The sequence below is a fragment of the Periplaneta americana genome, chromosome 8 (assembly GCF_040183065.1).
Source record: "Periplaneta americana isolate PAMFEO1 chromosome 8, P.americana_PAMFEO1_priV1, whole genome shotgun sequence".
Lineage (NCBI taxonomy): Eukaryota > Metazoa > Arthropoda > Insecta > Blattodea > Blattidae > Periplaneta > Periplaneta americana.
In genome coordinates this window covers 14,900,366-14,921,263 of record NC_091124.1, presented here as the reverse complement: position 1 = coordinate 14,921,263, position 20,898 = coordinate 14,900,366, and the positions used below count along the sequence as shown (strand labels likewise).

Sequence of the window (20,898 nt, the reverse complement as noted above, 5' to 3'; positions counted from 1 at the left end):
TTCTCTGTATAAGGTTATTCTGGTCAAAATTAATAGCAGTTAATTAAGTTTTTACTGTTCTCAAATTGATTACAAAGAAATAAATTTAAGTAGCTATACGCAGAACTGTGAGAAAATTGTCTTTTGACTTCATCGAATGCCTTTTCATAATCTAGAAAAAAAAAATGTATTTTTTTCCTACTTTAAACTTTTTTTTTCTCTAAAAACGCACCACTCCAAAAAGACAGTCACGTTAAAACCTCGCAGCTAAGGGAACAACTATAACAATTTTTTTTTAAACACATCTCGTGTGACACCCTGAAAATGAATATCCATTTTCATTTGAGTCCAATGTAAGTAAATTATATCATTTACATACATCTGTCGAATGACAGTTAAATAAATGAAAGTATTCTATATGAATATGCCATTCTCAGCATGATAAAGACAAAAGGTAGATGCATAATGAGGAATGGTAATTTACTTTTATTTATTTATTTTTTTTTGTATCCTCCTTGTCATGTGATTTTCAAATACTGCAATTTTGCTTCGGAGTAAATTATTAGCTGCAAGTCATGTGATTTAAGAAAATGAGTTGAGGTGTATATGGAAAGAGACTGTATACAGACAAGACAACCGTCATACAAAGGGCCAGTTTTTTTTTTCAGTTGGAGAGTTCACTGCAAGAATGATGGATGTCATTTGGAATACATTTTGCAGGAGAGGCAATTGAAAGTTTGAAATGCTTAGCGTTCAAAGCTTAACTGTGATTTTCCGATCATTACTGGACAATGACTATTGAGTGTTAATGCCATATAACTCTGTATGTACATTCTATATGTCTTAAGCTATGCATTTTTGACAAGAATGTGACATCCATCATTCTTGCAGTGGACTCTTCAGTTATAAATACTAAAAACTTAGATAAAAAGCTTTGAGGGTAGAATTTTTCAGCACCAAAATATTTTCTCTATGTATCGTAAAATCTATATATATATAATTTCAACTGGTAATGGAAATTACGGGAAAACGGCTGAACGGATTTTAATGAGTGACCCCTCATTTTCATGCCTGGCATCCAAAGTTTTTCGGAAAAGTAGTAGTTTTCAGTGAAATGTCAATTTTCCTACATAATTTTCCTATTTTCCAAAATCCATCTGTTGTCAGTTTTGAGAACTAATTTTGTTGAATCACGGCCGACTTGATTGAATTTCAGAACAAAACACACACTACAATAAACAATAGGCTATTACACGAAGGCCATGACCTGCAGGATTGCCGACATATTTAGAGCTCAATTCACTTTGTTATTAAAAACTGATTCTGTAGTGTATAATTTTATGAGTACAGCTGCGTATTGGATATTCAAGTCTACGAAACTTGAGGTGGCTTGATGACATTATTACCATTAGAAATTAAATATTATTATAGTTAATATCATGATGCGTCTATTCTTGATTAATTGTACATAATATTGATGCCATATTGATGGCATGAAATTGAAACGTTTTGAGGTTATGTAAGTAAATGTAGAGAATATCTTAATTTAGATCTTCATTTCTATAACTTACTGAGTGACTGCTATATATAACTACAAAACTTAAGTAAGATAATAATATTGTTATTAAAAATCAAATATTTTTATACTTATTAACCCAGTGGGGTTGGGTCTTTTTTATATACTTAATGGCGGTGTGGTGTAGACATTAATATATGTCATTGTCTTCAGTTTTGGCTCGAGAGAGCGCAAAAATTACAGATCCTAAGGAGATATAAAAAGGTATTACTTACTGATACAATAAGAGGCATAGAAAATTTTGTAGTCTCCAGATCATTTCAGCAAGATCTCTTAGTAGGATAAAATGATTTTACGTTCTACATTTCAAGTTCTACATGCAGCAGCTATACGAAAATGCTATTGTTCGAAAGCTTAGCAAACCTGACATTTTTTTTAATTTTTGCCTACAATCCACAATGACCTGAAATAGCTACTGCTATCGTCCTGACATTGATACTTGCGTTTTCGCGTTGAAACTCAAAAACTGAAGTTGGATAGGTTCAAGAAAAAGTATTTGGCCTAAGAAAATCCATTGAGAGGGAGTATGTTTCATTATTATGGAAGCAAATAACTATCAAAAAGACAAGTTTTCTTCATTGAAAATAAATCTGAAAAATGTTTATTTGAACGTCTAACGAACTTAGTTTGCAGCAGCATTCGCTGCACAAGCCACTAGTTAAATAATAAATAGCAATAGATTGATTAGTAAACCAGTGACTGTTCAATGTAGAGGATAACTGTTCAGTTTTACAGCAAACTAAATTCTTTTCATTTCTATGACAAAATAATAAAAGAAAATATCTGCTGACATTGGCAGGTACTGAAAAGCGCACTTGCTGTGAAGTAACGGCATGATAGGCTTTTACGACTGCTGTTTGCAATGAAAGCGACAGACAGGCTTCAGTTGCAGTAGGACTGACAGACCATGACACAACGCACAACGTGTTCTTACGCGAGTTCTGACGGCGTAAACGACAGATTACATACATATACTCACCAGTCACGTGACTTCATGAAAGTGTTGCTGTACTTGACAACATTATTGTAGAAATGATATGAGAGGCTTTTATTCACTTTTCACTTTACCTGTTGTAGAGTCAGTATATTATCAAATCAACTCTTCAAGTGTTACCAACAATGTCTACCAATGTATCAATTTCTAGTGGTGCTAAAAATTAAAGCAGCAAACACAAAGTATTTAAAATAAGAAAAATATGCTACGCATTAAACTTTAATGTATCTGACTAAAGACTCGTGAACAATCATTCCGTTCCTGGAAAGAAATTGAGAGTTAATGCTTGTGACTAAACGTTTGGTGAACAATCATTCGATTCTTGGAGAGAAATTGAGGATTAATGTTTTTGACTAAAAGTCTGGTGAACAATCATTCGATTCCTGGAGAGAAATTGAGAGTTAATATTTCTAATTAAAAGTACGGTGAAAAATCATTCGATTCTTAGAGAGAAATTGAGGATTAATGTTTTTGACTAAAAGTCTGGTGAACAATCATTCGATTCCTGGAGAGAAATTGAGAGTTAATATTTCTAATTGTATTGTATTGTATTGTATTTATTAACATTCCATGGTATTCATACATGCTTACAGCTAGAATATGGAACAAGTCAAAAAACTTAATACTATTATAAAATCTTAATTTATAGTCACAGTCTAGATGAAATATATATAGACGAGATTTACAATATAGTCTACTAGTACAACACATAGTTTTAGTATCAATTTCATGAAAGTGTTATTGAATGTCATGAATTCACCTACAGAATAGAAGGCGTGAGAAATTACGTACTTCTTTAATTTGGCCCTAAATAATTTTATGTTTTGAGTTTCATTTTTTATATCGATAGGGATGCTATTAAAAATTTTTACTCCCATATAACGCACTCCTTTTTGATAGCACGATAGACTTGCCGATGGAGTATGAAAGTCATTTTTTTGACCTGTATTTATGCTATGAACTGTTGAATTAGTTACAAAGTTTTCACGAGTACATACGAGGAAGACTATTAATGAAAAGATATACTGACAAGCCATGGGCATTATTTGTATTTTTTTGAAAATAGTCCTACACGATTCCCTAGATTTGGCACTACTACTATTCTTCTAATTACTCTTTTTTGTAATAGAAATATATTGTTACTATCTGTAGAATTACCCCAGAATATTATTCCAAAACTCATTACCGAGTGGAAGTATGCAAAGTATATTGTTTTTAAGGTATTCGTATTTACTATCTTTTGCATAGATCTAATAGCAAAACAAGCTGAATTTAGTTTGGGGGTAATTTCTTTAATATGATTTTTCCAATTTAACACATTATCGATTTTTAAGCCAAGAAATTTGGTTGTTGTTGTTGTTGTTTCTAATAGGGATCTATTGTTAATTATTGCGCTAGAAATTTGCGACGTTGAATTTGGACAGGATTTAAATTGAATTATGTTAGTTTTGTTACAATTTAATACTAATTTATTGACTGAGAACCAGTCACATATTTTGAAGAGAATTTCCTCTGTTGAAGATTGGAATGTGTTGGAGTTATAGGCTGTAATTACTATACTTGTGTCATCTGCAAATAATATGGGATGACCTACATCTTTTATTAGGGGGCAAGATCATTTATAAACACTAGAAATTAATTAAAAGTACGGTGAAAAATCATTCGATTCTTAGAGAGAAATTGAGGATTAATGTTTTTGACTAAAAGTCTGGTGAACAATCATTCGATTCCTGGAGAGAAATTGAGAGTTAATATTTCTAATTAAAAGTACGGTGAAAAATCATTCGATTCTTAGAGAGAAATTGAGGATTAATGTTTTTGACTAAAAGTCTGGTGAACAATCATTCGAATACTGGAGAGAAATTGAGAGTTAATATTTCTAATTAAAAGTACGGTGAAAAATCATTCGATTCTTGGAGAGAAATTGAGAGTTCATATTTCTAATTAAAAGTACGGTGAAAAATCATTCGATTCTTAGAGAGAAATCGAGGATTAATATTTCTAATTAAAAGTACGGTGAAAAATCATTCGATTCTTAGAGAGAAATTGAGGATTAATGTTTTTGACTAAAAGTCTGGTGAACAATCATTCGATTCCTGGAGAGAAATTGAAAGTTAATGTTTTTGACTAAAAGTCTGGTGAACAATAATTTGATTCTTGGAGCGAATTGAGAGTTAATGTTTCTGACTAAAAGTCTGGTGAACAATCATTCGATTCTTGGAGAGAATTGAGGTTTAATGTTTCTGACGAAAAGTCTGGTGAACAATAAGTCATCTATTGCAGCGAAGTAGATACATAATATTATAATTATAACGTCAGTTTAAAAAACATGCGCTCTTCTGCATATGTTATTTCCTGTATGGAGGGATTAAAAGACCAGGAAATTAACCGTGATCTAATTTTGTAACTAGGGTAGTATAAATATGTGTATCAGTGTTATCATTTGTGCTTTGAGAATTAGCCAATGGAGATGCGTGTACCCACGTGTGTGTGACCTTATGACATCAACATTCTTTCACAGCATCACCCCGCAGCGTCTCATTCCCCTGAGACTTTCTTCTGGTTGGAGTACAGTATAACTCGGACGGTAAGACCTGAACAAAACAAATGGTTGCGCAGATGTCTACGATGACGTAATCTCGACTTGCCTGACCTTCACAGCACGTGATATCCATTCTATTCTACCACTACTACTCTCTCTCGCTACCGGCGGAAGAGAATTTAGCTGCGCGAGTTTGGTTCAGGTCTTACCGTCAGAATGATACATGTCTCAGTCCGCCGGCTACTTCTAATCGTTCCGGATCCGTGACAAAAGTTTGTTGGAACGTCCGACTCAAGTACGTGTTTCCGATTCAGAACTGGTTTGGAGTGTGATGGTACGCCTTTTCTGTACTGCGCATGCTCACGATGTTTACGGTTACTGACTTGTTGGAACGAACCTTATGTACTGTCGGTGACTCAGGAGAAGACGAGAGCAGACTGAGGAGGAAGGGATGTGAACAGATAACGTACGACAACACGTGCAATATTTGTACTGCAGTAAGCGGAAACATTAGGTCTCTTTTTGTTCAACTTAGCTTTAATTTCCATACGCATTGTTACTTATGTTTCCTGCACGAGTAATAACCTGGCTACTGGGATGCTTATCTGAGCGATGTTTATAATAATCAACAGCGATAGCCAAGAAGGTCACATTCTTTCCGCTCGTCTTCTCCTGAGTAACGGACAGTAGGAGAACATGACACCTTAGAAGGCTTTACTGGTCCATGTTTTGGATGCCTAGCAAGATTGAATGTTATGCATCGTAACTCTGAGAGTAAGGATTTACAGAAAAAGTTGTATAGAACATTTACCGTTATTCATTAAAACAACAAAGTTTGTACAGGTACGTATGGATCACTCTGTAGCCTATGAGCGTATTCCGAATCTCACCGGTGAGCAATCCGATGGCATCACGGTGTTCCGAATTCCACCGATGACGTCACTGACGCTCCACCGGTGTCGCACCGGTGCCATCAACTTGCAGAGGTGGTGGCAGTCTCTATCAGCCGCCATCAGTGAATCTGATTGGTTCTTGTATAGGGCGGGAATTAGCAGACGAATAACATCGTGTACTGTTGTGTCATGGCGGTGTGTTCTGCTTTAGTTCTGCTGTATTGTTTGTAATGAGCACAACGTAAAAACAATATGTTAATGGAAAATGAGTTCTATTCAGTCAATACTTAACATAACACAATAAAACATGTTATAATAACATTTACACAGATTTAAAAACAAACGTTTTCGCCAATTTTGATTGGCATCTTCAGGTCTGTAGGTCGAATAGAACATGTTATAAAAAGTGAACACTTGGTATATGACGTTAAAAACCAAAGTTACAACTGCAATATCACTTAAAAACAGAGAATAGAATATAGCAAAAAGCCTCCACGATGTGTGTAGAATCACTGTGTTGAAAGAGGCATGTGTGAACCAATGAAAATTGGCCAATCAAAATTGGCGAAAACGTTTGTTTTTAAATCTGTGTAAATGTTATTATAACATGTTTTATTGTGTTTTATGTTAAGTATTGACTGAATAGAACTCATTTTTCAATTAACATTTAACATAACGGAACCAACATGCCTTTGAAAAAAAAAAAAATATGTTAATGGCTTATGAGCGAACATGTCAACGGACCAGTTATTACTACCGGTTCAAGAAATAAATTGTTTATGCTATCTTTTCTTTGAACGAGATGGGAGTACGAAAATTTCGCAAAATTTTGCTAGCGTAGCACAGACAACAACTTGTACAGTCGCCATGACAGCCATCGATCCTTCCAGCAGTTTTGTTCCTTATTTCGCTGCAACGTGACGTCATTGATGCCACCGGACCGGTGAGATTCGGAATACGCTGTATAGAATCTCTGTACAGTACAAACTTTCAAAAGAGTTTCGACTTGTGCCGTAGAAGGTTCCCTAGTAAAAAGACAAAGGTTTCACTGCATGGGCATGAGGACTCGCACACAACGGAAGCTGAGAGGTCCTACCTGCACGCGCACCTCGGGCAGGTTCACCTTCATGGCGAGCTCCTCGCGGCTGTACACGTCGGGGTAGTGCGACTTCTCGAAGGCGCGCTCCAGCTCGTGCAGCTGGTACGTCGTGAAGGTGGTGCGATTCCGCCTGTGCTTCTTCTTGCTGGCGTCGCCGCCGCCGACACCCCCGCCGCCCTCGCCGGTGGACGTCGCCATGCTCGTCGGCACCCCGGGGCTCGCCGCCTCGTCCTCGCTGCAGCTCTTGTCGTGGTGCTGACACCGCACGTCCGAGAGCCCGTCGTTGGAATTGCTGTTCTCCCCTGCACACATTTGAATAATTTCAGCGCCTGGGCTAGCAAGTCTGTGATATTTAAGTGTTTTTTTTTTTTCAAGTTCGTCAAAAACTTTCACGATATCTTTTTGACATGTATGACTTGAGGCTTTCCCGGCGTTTCATGTAGAATAACTCTTCTCGGGTTCTCAGCCAGGTGAGTTGGAGATTTGCTTCCAAGCTTTCGATGGCTAGCTCTGCCATCTTCTTCAGGGAATGAAGTGATGTGAGACCATGTCTAGCCGGTATACAGTATATGCAATAGTAGGGCTTCCCGCTGCGGAAACCTGCCATCAATACACTTAGACCACCAGCACACGACAGACAGTCGGGACCAGCAACTAGCTCCTGATTGGCTACCGCTTCCACCAACCAGAATGCGCCTGGCGGTCGGGACTAGGAACTAGCTCCTGATTGGCCCGCAGCGGGAAGCCCTACTATTGCATAGGCTATATACCGGCTAGACATGGTCCTACATCACTTCATTCCCTGAAGAAGATGGCAGAGCTAGCCGTCGAAAGCATGGAAGCAAAGCTCCAACTCACTTGGCTGAGAACCCGAGAAGAGTTATGTTTTTGACATTTGCACAGTTTTATAGAAACAGAAAGATTCCATTTTTATCATATGGGCTCCCTATCAAGGAAAGCAACGAACAAAGATTATATAGTAGACGAAGTAAGACCTGTCCTAAGACCCTATCATGCACCGTGTTTTTTTTACCAGTGGGTATGGAGGGGGAAAGTAAGTTTTTAGTACAGACCGATTATTTAGTCCTGACAACTCAGCGACGCGAAAGAGAGGAAGTAATAGGAGTGGGGAGAGTTCCGGAGTAGAGATAAGGGCGAGCGGTCGGTAAAGGAATGCAGTACAGCTTAATTGCACTGGAAACATACCGCTCTACCGCACGCATGACATCCGATCGCTTCGAAGGCAAGCGAGTGAATAGCCCAAACACCCCTTGGCGTAACTAAATGGACTCGTCTGACCCAGGCGCACTGTCAGAACTAAATAATCGTACTGTAAGTTCATTCCATGTCTGTAGATTCGTGTAGGCCTAATATTAACGACCGTTACCCCTCACACGCCAAACTCTTTTTATGATCGTCTAACCTTCTCCTTCTCGCGCAAATCACATGCCAGGTATAGCCTTCCGAACTATACCTCTTTACCCTTTTCTTGCTTTCTCTGACAGTAAAGCAAAAATCTTTTCTTCCCCCCCCCCCCCGAACGTTGGACCTTTTTGTATCTAAGATAGTTCGAAAGGGATCCGTATCATTCGCCACTAGGACGATTCGTAACACATTACATTTTTGCATAACAATACGTTTCCGCAGTTACGGTTTCACATACCATTCAAAGATTTTATAAACGTTTCAACAATTTTGGTTTCACATTCCATTCAAACAAAATTTATGCTAAATTTGTTGTAATATTTCGTGATGGATAGTAAATTAAAGTTCAGGTTTTACATTCATGAACAATCCCAAATCTTGGTGTCAGAGCCGATACACCAGATCGATTAAACGAAGTTAGATTTCTTGTGAACTTGGTGGCAAGTACAAGGATAAAGATGAAATATTGGGATAGTTACGGTCTCTTGGACATAAGTAGCAGGAAATTTTTTTACTGACGACGATGACGAAGATACCGATAAAACAATGATAATGACAATGATCGTGTTAATTATGAAGATAACAAAAAAGATAATGACAATGACCGTATTTATGACGAAGTTGACGATGACAATGATTGTGTTGATGATGACGAAAATGACGATAACAATTATGACAATGATCGCGTTGATGACGAAAATGACAAAGAAGATGATGACTATGATCATGTTGATGAAGGTGACGATGACAATGATGATAATCGTGTTGATTACGAAGATGACGATGACAATGATAATGATCTTGTTGATGACGAATATACCGATAACAATGATCGTGTTGATGACGATACCGATGACAATGACGATCGTGTTGATGATGAAGACGATGACAATGAAAATGATCGTGTTGATGACGAAGATGACAATGGTGACAAAGATTGTGTTGATGAAGATAACGACAATTATGACAATGATCGTGTTGATGACGAAGATGACTATGAGAATGATAATGATCTTATTGATAAAGATGACGATGACAATGACGATCGTGTTGATGATGATGACGGTAACAATTAGAATGATCGTATTGATGAAGATGACGATGACAATAATGATCTTGTTGATGATGACGGTAACAATTATAATGATCGTGCAAATCAAGCTTTCAGGAATAACTCCCTGTAAAGCTAATCTGAATAATTTCGAGGGAAAAATTGTTCCGGGGCCGGGTATCGAACCCGGGACCTTTGGTTAAACGTACCAACGCTCTCCCAACTGAGCTACTGAAAGCTTGATTTGCATAATACACGTCACTGTACGTAACAGAAAACCACAATTTAAGTCACACAGAGTTAGTGTGCACTCAATGTTGGTTGCTTGACGGTTGTCAGCCCACTTCGAGGTCTGAGGATATAGAGGGAAAAATTGGATGGGTGTCGGGTAGAGTTCCCGGGTAGCTCAGTTGGGAGCGCGTTGGTACGTTTAACCAAAGGTCCCGGGTTCGATACCCGGCCCCGGAACAATTTTTCCCTCGAAATTATAATGATCGTGTTGATGACGAAGATGACTATGAGAATGATAATGATCTTATTGATAAAGATGACAATGACGATCGTGTTGATGACGAAGATGACGATGACAGTGATGATCGTGTTGATGATGACGGTAACAATTATAATGATCGTGTTGATGACGAAGATGACAACAATGATAATAACAGTGATTGTGTTGATTATGAAGATAATGGATGACAATATATCAACATTACTTGGGTGAAGAAGCAGAGCAAAATCCCCAATAATACAGACAACAATTTGACATGAATGTGGTGATGAAATAATGGGACTCCAGTTGAAGCGATTCGTGTTGTAATGCTGCGAGAATCAGAATTGGAATGTCACACTCTATACAGGCTAATTCATCTCTGAATACCAGCACTGTGGCACTCAACCGCGTACTTAAAAGAAAATCAATACAGGATGAGGTCTGCATAAACCATTCGCGTGTCGTTAGATTCTCTGACTTTGATTACCTCCAATTGCAATAAATTACATTGTAAATGCCGAGGGAAGGAGTTATAACCCAGAACTGATCAGATAAGAGCAAAGAATTAGCCTCGACTTCTACTTGCGTCTTATTTCCAGAGCACAGAATTGACTAACATTAGGTCGGAATACAGCTGAAAGGAACAAGTCAAAGTGGAACAGAATTTCTGATCAATATTGCAATGCTAATTCTTTCTTAACGCCTCGTCAAGTTCTTTTTATTACTGATTTACTTTGCGACGCCATATCAAATTCGGTGGTTATCTGAGTGAAATGAACCAGCGAAATGAGTCCATGGACAGCGCCGAAAGTTACCCAGCATTTGCTCTTAGTAAACCCTGAATATCCTTATTGAATTTGGTATTCCCAAGAAACTAGTTCGATTAATTAAAATGTGTCTCAGTGAAACGTACAGCAGAGTCCTTATAGGCCAGTTTCTGTCAGATGCGTTTCCAATTCACTGTGGGCTAAAGCAGGGAGATCTACTATCACCTTTACTTATTAACTTTGCTCTAGAGTATGCCATTAGGAAAGTCCAGGATAACAGAGAGGGTTTGGAATTGAATGGGTTACATCAGCTGCTTGTCTATGCGGATGACGTGAATATGTTAGGAGAAAATCCAAAAACGATTAGGAAAAATACGGGAATTTTACTTGAAGCAAGTAAAGAAATAGGTTTGGAAGTAAATCCCGAAAAGACAAAGTATATAATTATGTCTCGTGACGAGAATATTGTACGAAATGGAAATATAAAAATTGGAAATTTATCTTTTGAAGAGGTGGAAAAATTGAAATACCTGGGAGCAACCGTAACAAATATAAATGATATTCGGGAGGAAATTCAACACAGAATAAATACGGGAAATGCGTGTTATTAGTCGGTTGAGAAGCTTTTATCATCCAGTCTGCTCTCAAAAAATCTGAAAGTTAGAATTTATAAAACAGTTATATTACCTGTTGTTCTTTATGGTTGTGAAACTTGGACTCTCACTTTGGGAGAGGAACATAGGTTAAGGGTGTTTTAGAATAAGGTTCTTAGGAAAATATTTGGGGCTAAGAGGGATGAAGTTACAGGAGAATGGAGAAAGTTACACAACACAGAACAGCATGCATTGTATTCTTCATCTGACATAATTAGGAACATTAAATCCAGACGTTTGAGATGGGCAGGGCATGTAGCACGTATGGGCGAATCCAGAAATGCATATAGTGTTTTAGTTGCGAGGCCGGAGGGAAAAATACCTTTGGGGAGGCAGAGACGTAGATGGGAAGATAATATTAAAATGGATTTGAGGGAGGTGGGATATGATGATAGAGACTGGATTAATCTTGGTCAGGATAGGGACCAGTGGCGGGCTTATGTGAGGGCGGCAATGAACCTCCGGGTTCCTTAAAAGCTAGTAAGTAAGTAAACCCTGAAACCCCCCCCCCCCAACAAAGTAACTTACCCCAACCAGGAATTGAACACAGGCCCGCGTGTTTCATGGTCAGACACGCTAACCGTTACTCCACACCGGTGATCTTAAGTTACAGAAGCTATTCAAGAACGATGCAATGATCTTATGGGAATAAAATCATATTTCTATTTCAGGTATGAAAATATAAAAATACAGTACCGATTGTCTCTAGTCAACGATATAAAAATCATGACTGAAGATTTGACTTTTGATTTATTTAATTTATTTCTATCTGCAATAGTTTTTGACGTGTAACGTCCATATTTAACGTACATTGGTAGAAAAAAGTGAAAGGTAATTCGTAGAATTCTTATAGCTGCGTGCAACGTTTGAGTGGTTGGCGGTAGTGTAATTCAAATAATCATAGGTCATGGCTCGATGAGAATATTATTATTACTATTATTATTATTATTATTATTATTATTATTATTATTATTATTATTATTATTATCATCATCATCATCACTGGCGGATTCAAGGCCATAAGGCCTTCTCTTACACTCCACCAGGTTACAAAATAGACTATACAATTAAACGAAAAGAGAAAATAACAAAAATATTGACTTAATTGTTACAGAATAATAACAGAATTGGGATAATACAAAATTAAAATAGGCAATACCAGAAAGTATAGTACAAATACGTAGATTCAAATACAACATAAGTAACAGTTAGTACAAACAGTTAAGACGGAAAACATACGAAACAAAAAAAAAAGCCTGTAATAAAATAATAATAAAAACGAAAGACAAATAAAAATTATAATAGAAAACGCTATGATAATAAATTAATCTAGCCTACTAATCAATGGGATGTTGTGATGGTGAAACACAGTAATAAAACATCTTCTATCAAGATTGTCCCACAATAAGAGATGACATAAAACAGCGAATCCTGGAGACCTGCCAGTCATTTGACCACGCCGAAGTGTTAGAAGTCACTGACAGTGTTAGAAGAAGAGTACGGGAGTGTGCTGCTCAGAACGGCAGACAGTCTGAACTTTTGTGAAAGTTAATGGAATTGTCCAGTCTTTCAGTAAATTGTCAATATTAATTGTCTTGTTTACATTTTCGTCTTATAACAGTTCTCAATATTGACGACATTATCTTTTTGTACGTTTTATCATTGAAAGAGTAGGAATTGGTAAAAACGTTTCCTATGAAAGTTGTTTGTTTTGAAGACCTCTATGAAGTGGTACCTTATTTGACACCGACTATCACTTGAAAATTTAAAGTGATACGCCACTGACCTACTTCCTGTTAGAGCTGATTAATGAAATCAAGTTCAAGTGAAAGTTCACATGTGGTTTGGTTATAAATATTTTTTCTCGAAAATTTTAATGCACTGGTTTCCGAAATAAATGACTTACGTGTGGTCTGAGTCACCCTGTATACTTTCTCCTGTTTTTATCACCTTCCTACCCTACAATTTGTTTCTTTGTTTGCCAACATTTAAAACTGCAAATTCTTTACGGTACTATAAAACATGCTTTGCGATCGTCATTTGTTTCCAGCATAGACAGTCAACTGAAAATGGCGGCTCCGTTCAAACGTTGTGGTGAAGCTAACATTAGTGAAACAGAATTTCATTAAGTCAATTAATATTATATTGTATTAGAATACTTTATTTCTTTTAATCTCTGTATACTTTCTTCTAATCGTGTAATAGTCAATTAAATCCCACTCAAGTTTTGATTTTCTCTAGATAAATAAGAACCTGTAGTACTGTAAGATTACTGTTGATAATAAATGATTCAAAGAATTTTAGTTTTGCACTTTAAATGCGCAGAAATTTCATCAGAATAAATGCAACATTGTAAAATTCCTTTACAGAACGAAAAGTTACATATGAAGGGTTCAGAGCCATACTGGGCCAAGCGCCATTTATTAAAAACGGAGAAAGCAAGAGTTAAAGTTAAGTGAATACCGAAGTTTAATGAAGATTGACATATCATTTAGTTTTAATGTGTATAGGCCTACTTTATATTACTTGCTATATGTTTGCATTGAATTATTGTAATAACTTCATTTACCGGTAACCCTTGTTTTCTACGGTTTTAGTAAATGGCGCTTGGCCCACTATGGTTCTGAACCCTTCATTTGTTCGGATGAAGTTTCTGCGTATTTGAAGGACAAAACTAAAATTATTTCAACAATGTATTATCGTAATAGGCTATACTGCTCCCTTAAATTTACTGAGCATATTGGGAATTAAATTAATGGTTTTCCCAGAACACGCTATGAAATGCTTCATATTAAATAATTCTTATCTTGGTAAGGTAGCAAAAACAAACAAATTTTTATTAAACTTTTGTTTGAAATTTCTCAAAGAATAACCCCCTGACATTAATAAAATTACTTACGGTTCACCCTACATGGTGATATCAAAACTTTTTTTTCCAAATAATGATATCTTGCGGGTTGCATCAGTTCCTTACTGCTATCAGGCAAAGACAAAACGGGTTGTATCTACCCGCTCCCGCTAAGCAGCAAGATACGCATAGAATATTACAGAAATGATGACGAAAATTTTCTCCGGATAGGTGCCCACCCAAACATTCCACGTAAAAATAATACATCCATATATATGAAACTAGTGGCTTGTGCAGCAAATGCTGCAAACTAAGTTCTTTAGACGTTCAAATAAAAATTTTTCAGATTTATTTTCAATGAAAAATACCAGACATTTTGAAAGTTATTTGCTTCAATAATAATAAAATATACTCTCTCTGAATGGTTTTTTTATGGCAAATACTTCTTCTTGAACCTATCCACCTTCAGGTTAATGAGTTTCAACGCGAAAGCACAAGTAAAAATGCCAGGACGATCAGTGAGTTTTCTATGTGGAAGTAAAGCAATAGCTACTTCAGGTCATTGTGGATTGTAGGTGAAAGTTAAAGGAAGTCAGGTTTGCTATGCTTTCGTACAGTAGACATAGCATCTTGGTATAGCTGCTGCATGTAGAGCTTGAAATGTAGAGGGTAAAATCATTTTATCCTGCCAAGAGATCTTGCTGAAATGATCAGGAGACTACAAAATTTTCTAGGCCTCTTATTTTTGCGCTCTCTCGAGCCAATACTGAATCTACACCACACCGCCATTAAATATATGAAAAAGACCCAACCCCATTTGATTAATAACTATAAAAATATTTGATTTTTAATAATATTATTATCTTAGCAAGTTTTGTAGTTTATGTATTAACATCATGGCATTAACTATAATAATAATTAATTTCTAATGGTAATAATGTCATCAAACCACCAAAGTTTTGTAGATTTTAATATCCAATACACAGCTGTACTCAGAAAATTACACACCGCAGAATCAGACTTGTAAATTATTTTTAATAATTCTTGAAGCTTTTAATAACCAATTCAATTTGAACTCTAAATATGTCAGCAATCCTGCAGGTCATGGCCTTCGTGTAATACCTATTGTTTATTGTAGTGTGTGTTTTGTTTTATTTTGAAATGCAATTAGTTCTCAAAACTGACGAAATAAATTTTGGAAAATAGGAAAATTATGTAAGAAAAATGACATTTCACTGAAAACTACTATTTTTCTGAAAAACTTTGGATTCCAAGCTTCAAAATGAGCGGTCATTTATTAAAATCCGTTCAGCCGTTGTCCCGTAATTTCCATTACCAGTTCAAATTATATATATAGATGTAGATAGGGTAAAGTTTGGTAATATAGTGATATGAGTAATATTGTGATAGTTCTTTTTGAGAATTTGTTACAATTTTACTGAGCGAGAGGAAGATCGGTTTTTTTGCGTCAACTTATTATGGGAATGTTCATGGATAAGTTTCTGCACAAAACCGATCCTCCTCTCGCTCAGTAAAATTGTAATAAATTCTCAAGAAGAACAATCACAAAATTACTCGTATCACAATTTTACCAACTTTACCCTACATCTCCACCGGTCTGTTGGGAATCGTACTCTGAGTTTTTTAATTTAAAGCGGAACATGCCATTATGTAGAATGTCAGTGTAATACTTGTAAATTGAAATGGCAGATTAACAAAAAATGATATTTCAGTAATACCAACGAAGGATGCTTTGTATGTATCTGAATAACAGAGTGAAGAATCAGTTCGCAAACACAGTAATATTTTTTAACTGGTATATGTTGGGCTCTCATTTTGTTCTGGTCTGCATGCGTAGCCGCCTCAACAACAGACGAATGCAGCGGTTTTGGTTATAATTACACGGCGATTGATCGAACGTGGAGGGCAGGGCAGAAGGCACCAATCAACAGAGGAGGGCGGGCGGGCAGCATTATGCTAATACGATAATCCAACAGCAACAGCAGTCGCTCGAACTTGCAGTCCCCATGACGTGCATTCGTACCGATTTGCAGCCACACTTTTAACATTCAGTGGAAACTAGCTCACTTCTAATACACACAGTGTTTACCACAGCACGTGATCCACTTATCACGATATTATCAAGGATTATTCTCTTAACCTTTACGGTCCCCTGACTTCATAGCATACTGATCAACACTTAGTTCTACTTTTGATTGTGGATGACATCTGGAGTTTTTTAACACTAGTTAAGGATTGATAAATATTAATACAATAAAACCTCGTTAATCCGGACCTCGATAAGCCAGCTTCGGTTAATCCGGACAGGCAAAAAAACCCGTGAGTTTGGAAAAATTAAAGAACATTGTTTTAAGGGGTTAGGTACAGCTTACAACATTTGTTTCCTCCATTACTGCGTCTTGTACAATAATAAAAATCGGTATGTGTAAAACACTGTCCTTCTGCTATATGAAAAAAATATTTTTAAGATTTAAAAAATATATATATATATATATATATATATATATATATTTTTTTTTTTTTTCAAAATTCAAAATGGTGGCAGTTCACTGTGCAGTGATGAAGCGTTTCCCTCATAACTCATAAACTGTTAACTTTTTCACGTTCATTTTATTGCTGAAACTCATGTTTACAATATCATGCTCTTTCAACTGCATTCCTCAATAAATATATATATTTTTTTGTGTTAGAGTAAAATACTGATATCTGACCATTTTTAAAGCGAAATTATTTTTTATCAGACAATCTATCAAATGTAGCATCATATTGTAGATATGGCATGCATAAATACACACAATAAATTTCATCACAGAATTTTGGGTAGTTTTTGATCAATGAGGGAAACGCTTCATCACTGCACAGTGAAAACTGAATTTTGAATTTTGAAAGAAAAAAAATATATATATATTTTAAAAACCGTAAAAAAAATTTTTTCATATAGCAAAAGGACAGTGTTTTACACATATTAATCTTCATTATTTTAGGCCTGCAAGATACAGTAATGGAGGAAAAAATGTTGGATATTTACAAAATTGTACTGCTGTAAGCTTTACCCAATCCCTTAAGACTTTCATACATTAGAACTATGGAATTACAATAATAACATCACAACTATAGGCCTAGTATTAAAAATAAAGAAAACCCATCAAGTTTGCATTCAAGTAATTAAACTATACAAACAAATATTATTATCGATAAGACATTTTACTGTACTGTATAGTGTATTTAAATACACCATCTTAAGACTTTCTTACATTAGAACTATGGATTTACAATAATAACATCACACCTATAGGCCTAGTATTAAAAATAAAGAAAACTCATCAAGTTTGCATTAAAGTAATTAAACTATACAAACAAATATTATCGATGAGACATTTTACTGTACTGTATAGTGTATTTAAATACACCATAATAAACGTGTTTTTTTTTTTGCTATAAACGGAGTTTTAATGTACTGTCTACTGTTCTTTTAGGTTAAGTGAACTGCATTTTGAATTTTGAAAGAAAAAAATGTATATAAATAATTTTTTTAAAACCGTACAAATATTTTTTTCATATAGCAAAAGGACAGTGTTTTACACATAATAATTTTCATTGTTTTAGGCCTACAAGATACGGTAATGGAGGAAAAAATGTTGGATATTTACAAAATTGTACTGCTGTGAGCTGTACCTAACTCCTTAAGACTTTCATCCATTACAACTATGGAATTAGAATAATAACACACCTATAGGCCTAGTATTAAAAATAAAGAAAATCCATCAAATTTGCATTAAAGTAATTAAACTATACAAACAAATATTATTATCGATTAAACATTTTACTGTACTGTATAGTGTATTTAAATACACCATAATAAACGTGTTCTGTTGCTATAAACCAGAGATGGGCATCGTGCCTCACTTGAGAACTTGTGCCTCACTACCTTCACAGAGCTTATTGCTCTGAGTGACATCATCTTCACAGTCTCCATTCCTCCCTCAGGTAGCTCATAAGCGTGGGCAGGTTCTATATCAACTTCATAAGCAATATCTGTGGTGGTGGCATAATGGCATTATCAAAGCAGTCTGTACGCGTTAGAAAACGATTATTTCATGAGAAATGGGAGGAAGAGTTTTTTTGCTGTTTAGAAGGAGAGAACATACAGTGTATATTATGCTCGAAAATCCTATTACGCATTAATAAATTTAATGTAGGCTACAACGACATTGCTCCTTATGTCATAAAACATGCTTAATTACAAGGTAAGAGAAATTAAATGTTATTTTTCGTACTATTACGAAGAGAATTTATGATTTTAACATTTCCATAGTATACTAAATACGACATTATACCTTAAACACTCTGCATTAAAAGGTAGCCTACAAGGAATTAAATGTTGTTTGTACGTATTGTTTCCAAAAGAAATTTATAAAAATAATATCAAATGTGCGTAGAAAACGAAATATGATTTTCTGAAATTATTTTAGGTCGAGAACGTGCAAATCTATTAAGTAATCTTGAGAAACGCCAGAATATTCAGGAAAATAAACGCAGACAACGTGATGGAATATTATTATTGGCTAGTTACTCAATTTCTCGCCTGTGATTTAAATCAATCCAATGATAGAGAAATAGTAAAGAGGTTTATGATTAAAGCTGCCGAATTAATTTGCCAAATTGAATAAAAGTTTTCGAGTCTCTCACGTTAACCAAGCGCTTTCCTAATAATTCGCCACTGACCGCCTTAGCGATTACATCATTTTATATTTCCCATCCTACTCTGCAGTCTACTCTCCTAGTAAACAAACTATATTTCAAATCGAGTGTCTCACGTAACCGAAAATTGTGCCCATGTATGCTATAAACAGAGTTTTAATGTATTGTCTACTGTTCTTTTAGGTTAGGTATTTCAGTTAATCCGGACTTTCGTTAAACCGGTCAACTTACCCCCCAGTTAGTCTGAATTAACGAGGTTTTACTGTAATCATTAGTGAGATATTTATAACAGGAGTTAAGGAACTTACAATCTCGAGTCAGAATTCGTTTTACAGTAAGAAGAGAGATGCCTACGGAGTGACGCTCATTTGTTAAGAGGCGGTCTCCAGGGGCGACGGGCTATACGTCACTTAAATATATTTAATCAGAGCACTTAGTAATTACGGTATCTCATTAACCGCTCATTTTAGCGTTATGCGAATGAACGCTGTGACAAATCAGATTCTGTGCGGCGGCGAAGTAAAAATTAATTCTTCGCGAACGAGCCGCCCGCTCCGGACTGGAGATAAGCGCGTTTTAATGGAGTTAAGACGTGATGAATTAGAGCGCGGTGTGTTCTCACGAGGCGACCATCAGTCAAAACAAGTAGCGCAGGTGATTAGGTTTGCCCTGCGGAAGCGAATTTGTCAATGTCCACTTACCGCATGTGTGCGCCACAGCCTCGCGTGATCTGCTGGCGCTCATTACCCGGCTTGCGCATGTCTTCTAATTTGTTTCATTAGCCAGTCCGTTCTCAAGACAAATCGTGTTCTAACTGCCTGCCCCTAGAGACTGACGTGTTTTGCATACAAACCGACAATCCCTGCCCTCCCAAATTGAAACCAGAGATAAACTGTTTCGTAAGTCATAAGTCTTAGATTATTTTCTCAACTTTGATGAAGTGATATCACTTGCTCGTATACCTAAGTGAGACGGAATTCTTGACTACAAATTCCAGGAAATCATTCCAAAAATGATCCTCCATACATTCTTAAGTTAGATGCCATGTAACTACTCTGCAGCACATATAAGGATCACTTCATCCAGGAAATCATTCAAAAATGATCCTCCATACAGTCTTAAGTTGGATGCCTTGGAACTACTCTGCAGTACATATAAGGATCACCTTCAAATTTATACAGATGGATCTCTAAATCCTAACAATGGAACATCAGAAGCAGGGTATTATATTCCAAAATATCAAGAAAGTTATTTTATACCATGTTCATCCTCCTCCAGTCTTGACACTGAATTGCTAGCTATTGACGCTGCTCTTCAGTGTGTTACTCAAATTTCTAAAAATCTATTTGCACACTTATCGACTCCAAGGGGGCTATATTTAATTAATTAAATATGTACCAAACCTATACGCACATAGAATTATTCCAATTCAGAAAAAGCTAAGTAAACTAAAAAGAACTCCAAAAGGAAATAACATTTCAATGGTTACCTAGTCATTGTGGTATACCTGGAAACGAGAATGTCGATAATATTGCAAAACAGGCAACATATTTGCAACAAGACCTCTTCAAGTGATATCTCTATCCAGTGCTTTTGCTTCAGTAAAGTCTCATTTTACAAACCTATGGATCAACAATTGGCTCTTTTCTGACAAAGAAAAAATTTTACAGTCTGTACAAAAGAAACCAAATGACGTGGAAATGTACAAACATTTTTAACAAGAGCCAGAACAGGTCACATTGTCACACAATTGTATCTACACGGATTTCACATTTCTGATATCCTACTTGTCTGTGGTGTAATAATCATGATGAAGATCTGGAACACGTTCTTCTATACTGTCCATAAACCACAAA

The 20,898-nt window shown here is 36.0% G+C and overlaps 1 protein-coding gene across 1 annotated transcript in view; it reads right to left on the bottom strand.

The window, feature by feature from the left end:
• LOC138704512 (retina and anterior neural fold homeobox protein 2-like) overlaps window positions 1-20,898 on the bottom strand; it is a 373,970-nt gene that overhangs the window by 196,700 nt on the left and 156,372 nt on the right. The window contains exon 2 of the mRNA XM_069832468.1: window positions 7,081-7,385. Coding sequence (XP_069688569.1) covers window positions 7,081-7,385 — 305 coding nt within the window. The remainder of the gene's footprint in view (window positions 1-7,080; window positions 7,386-20,898) is intronic.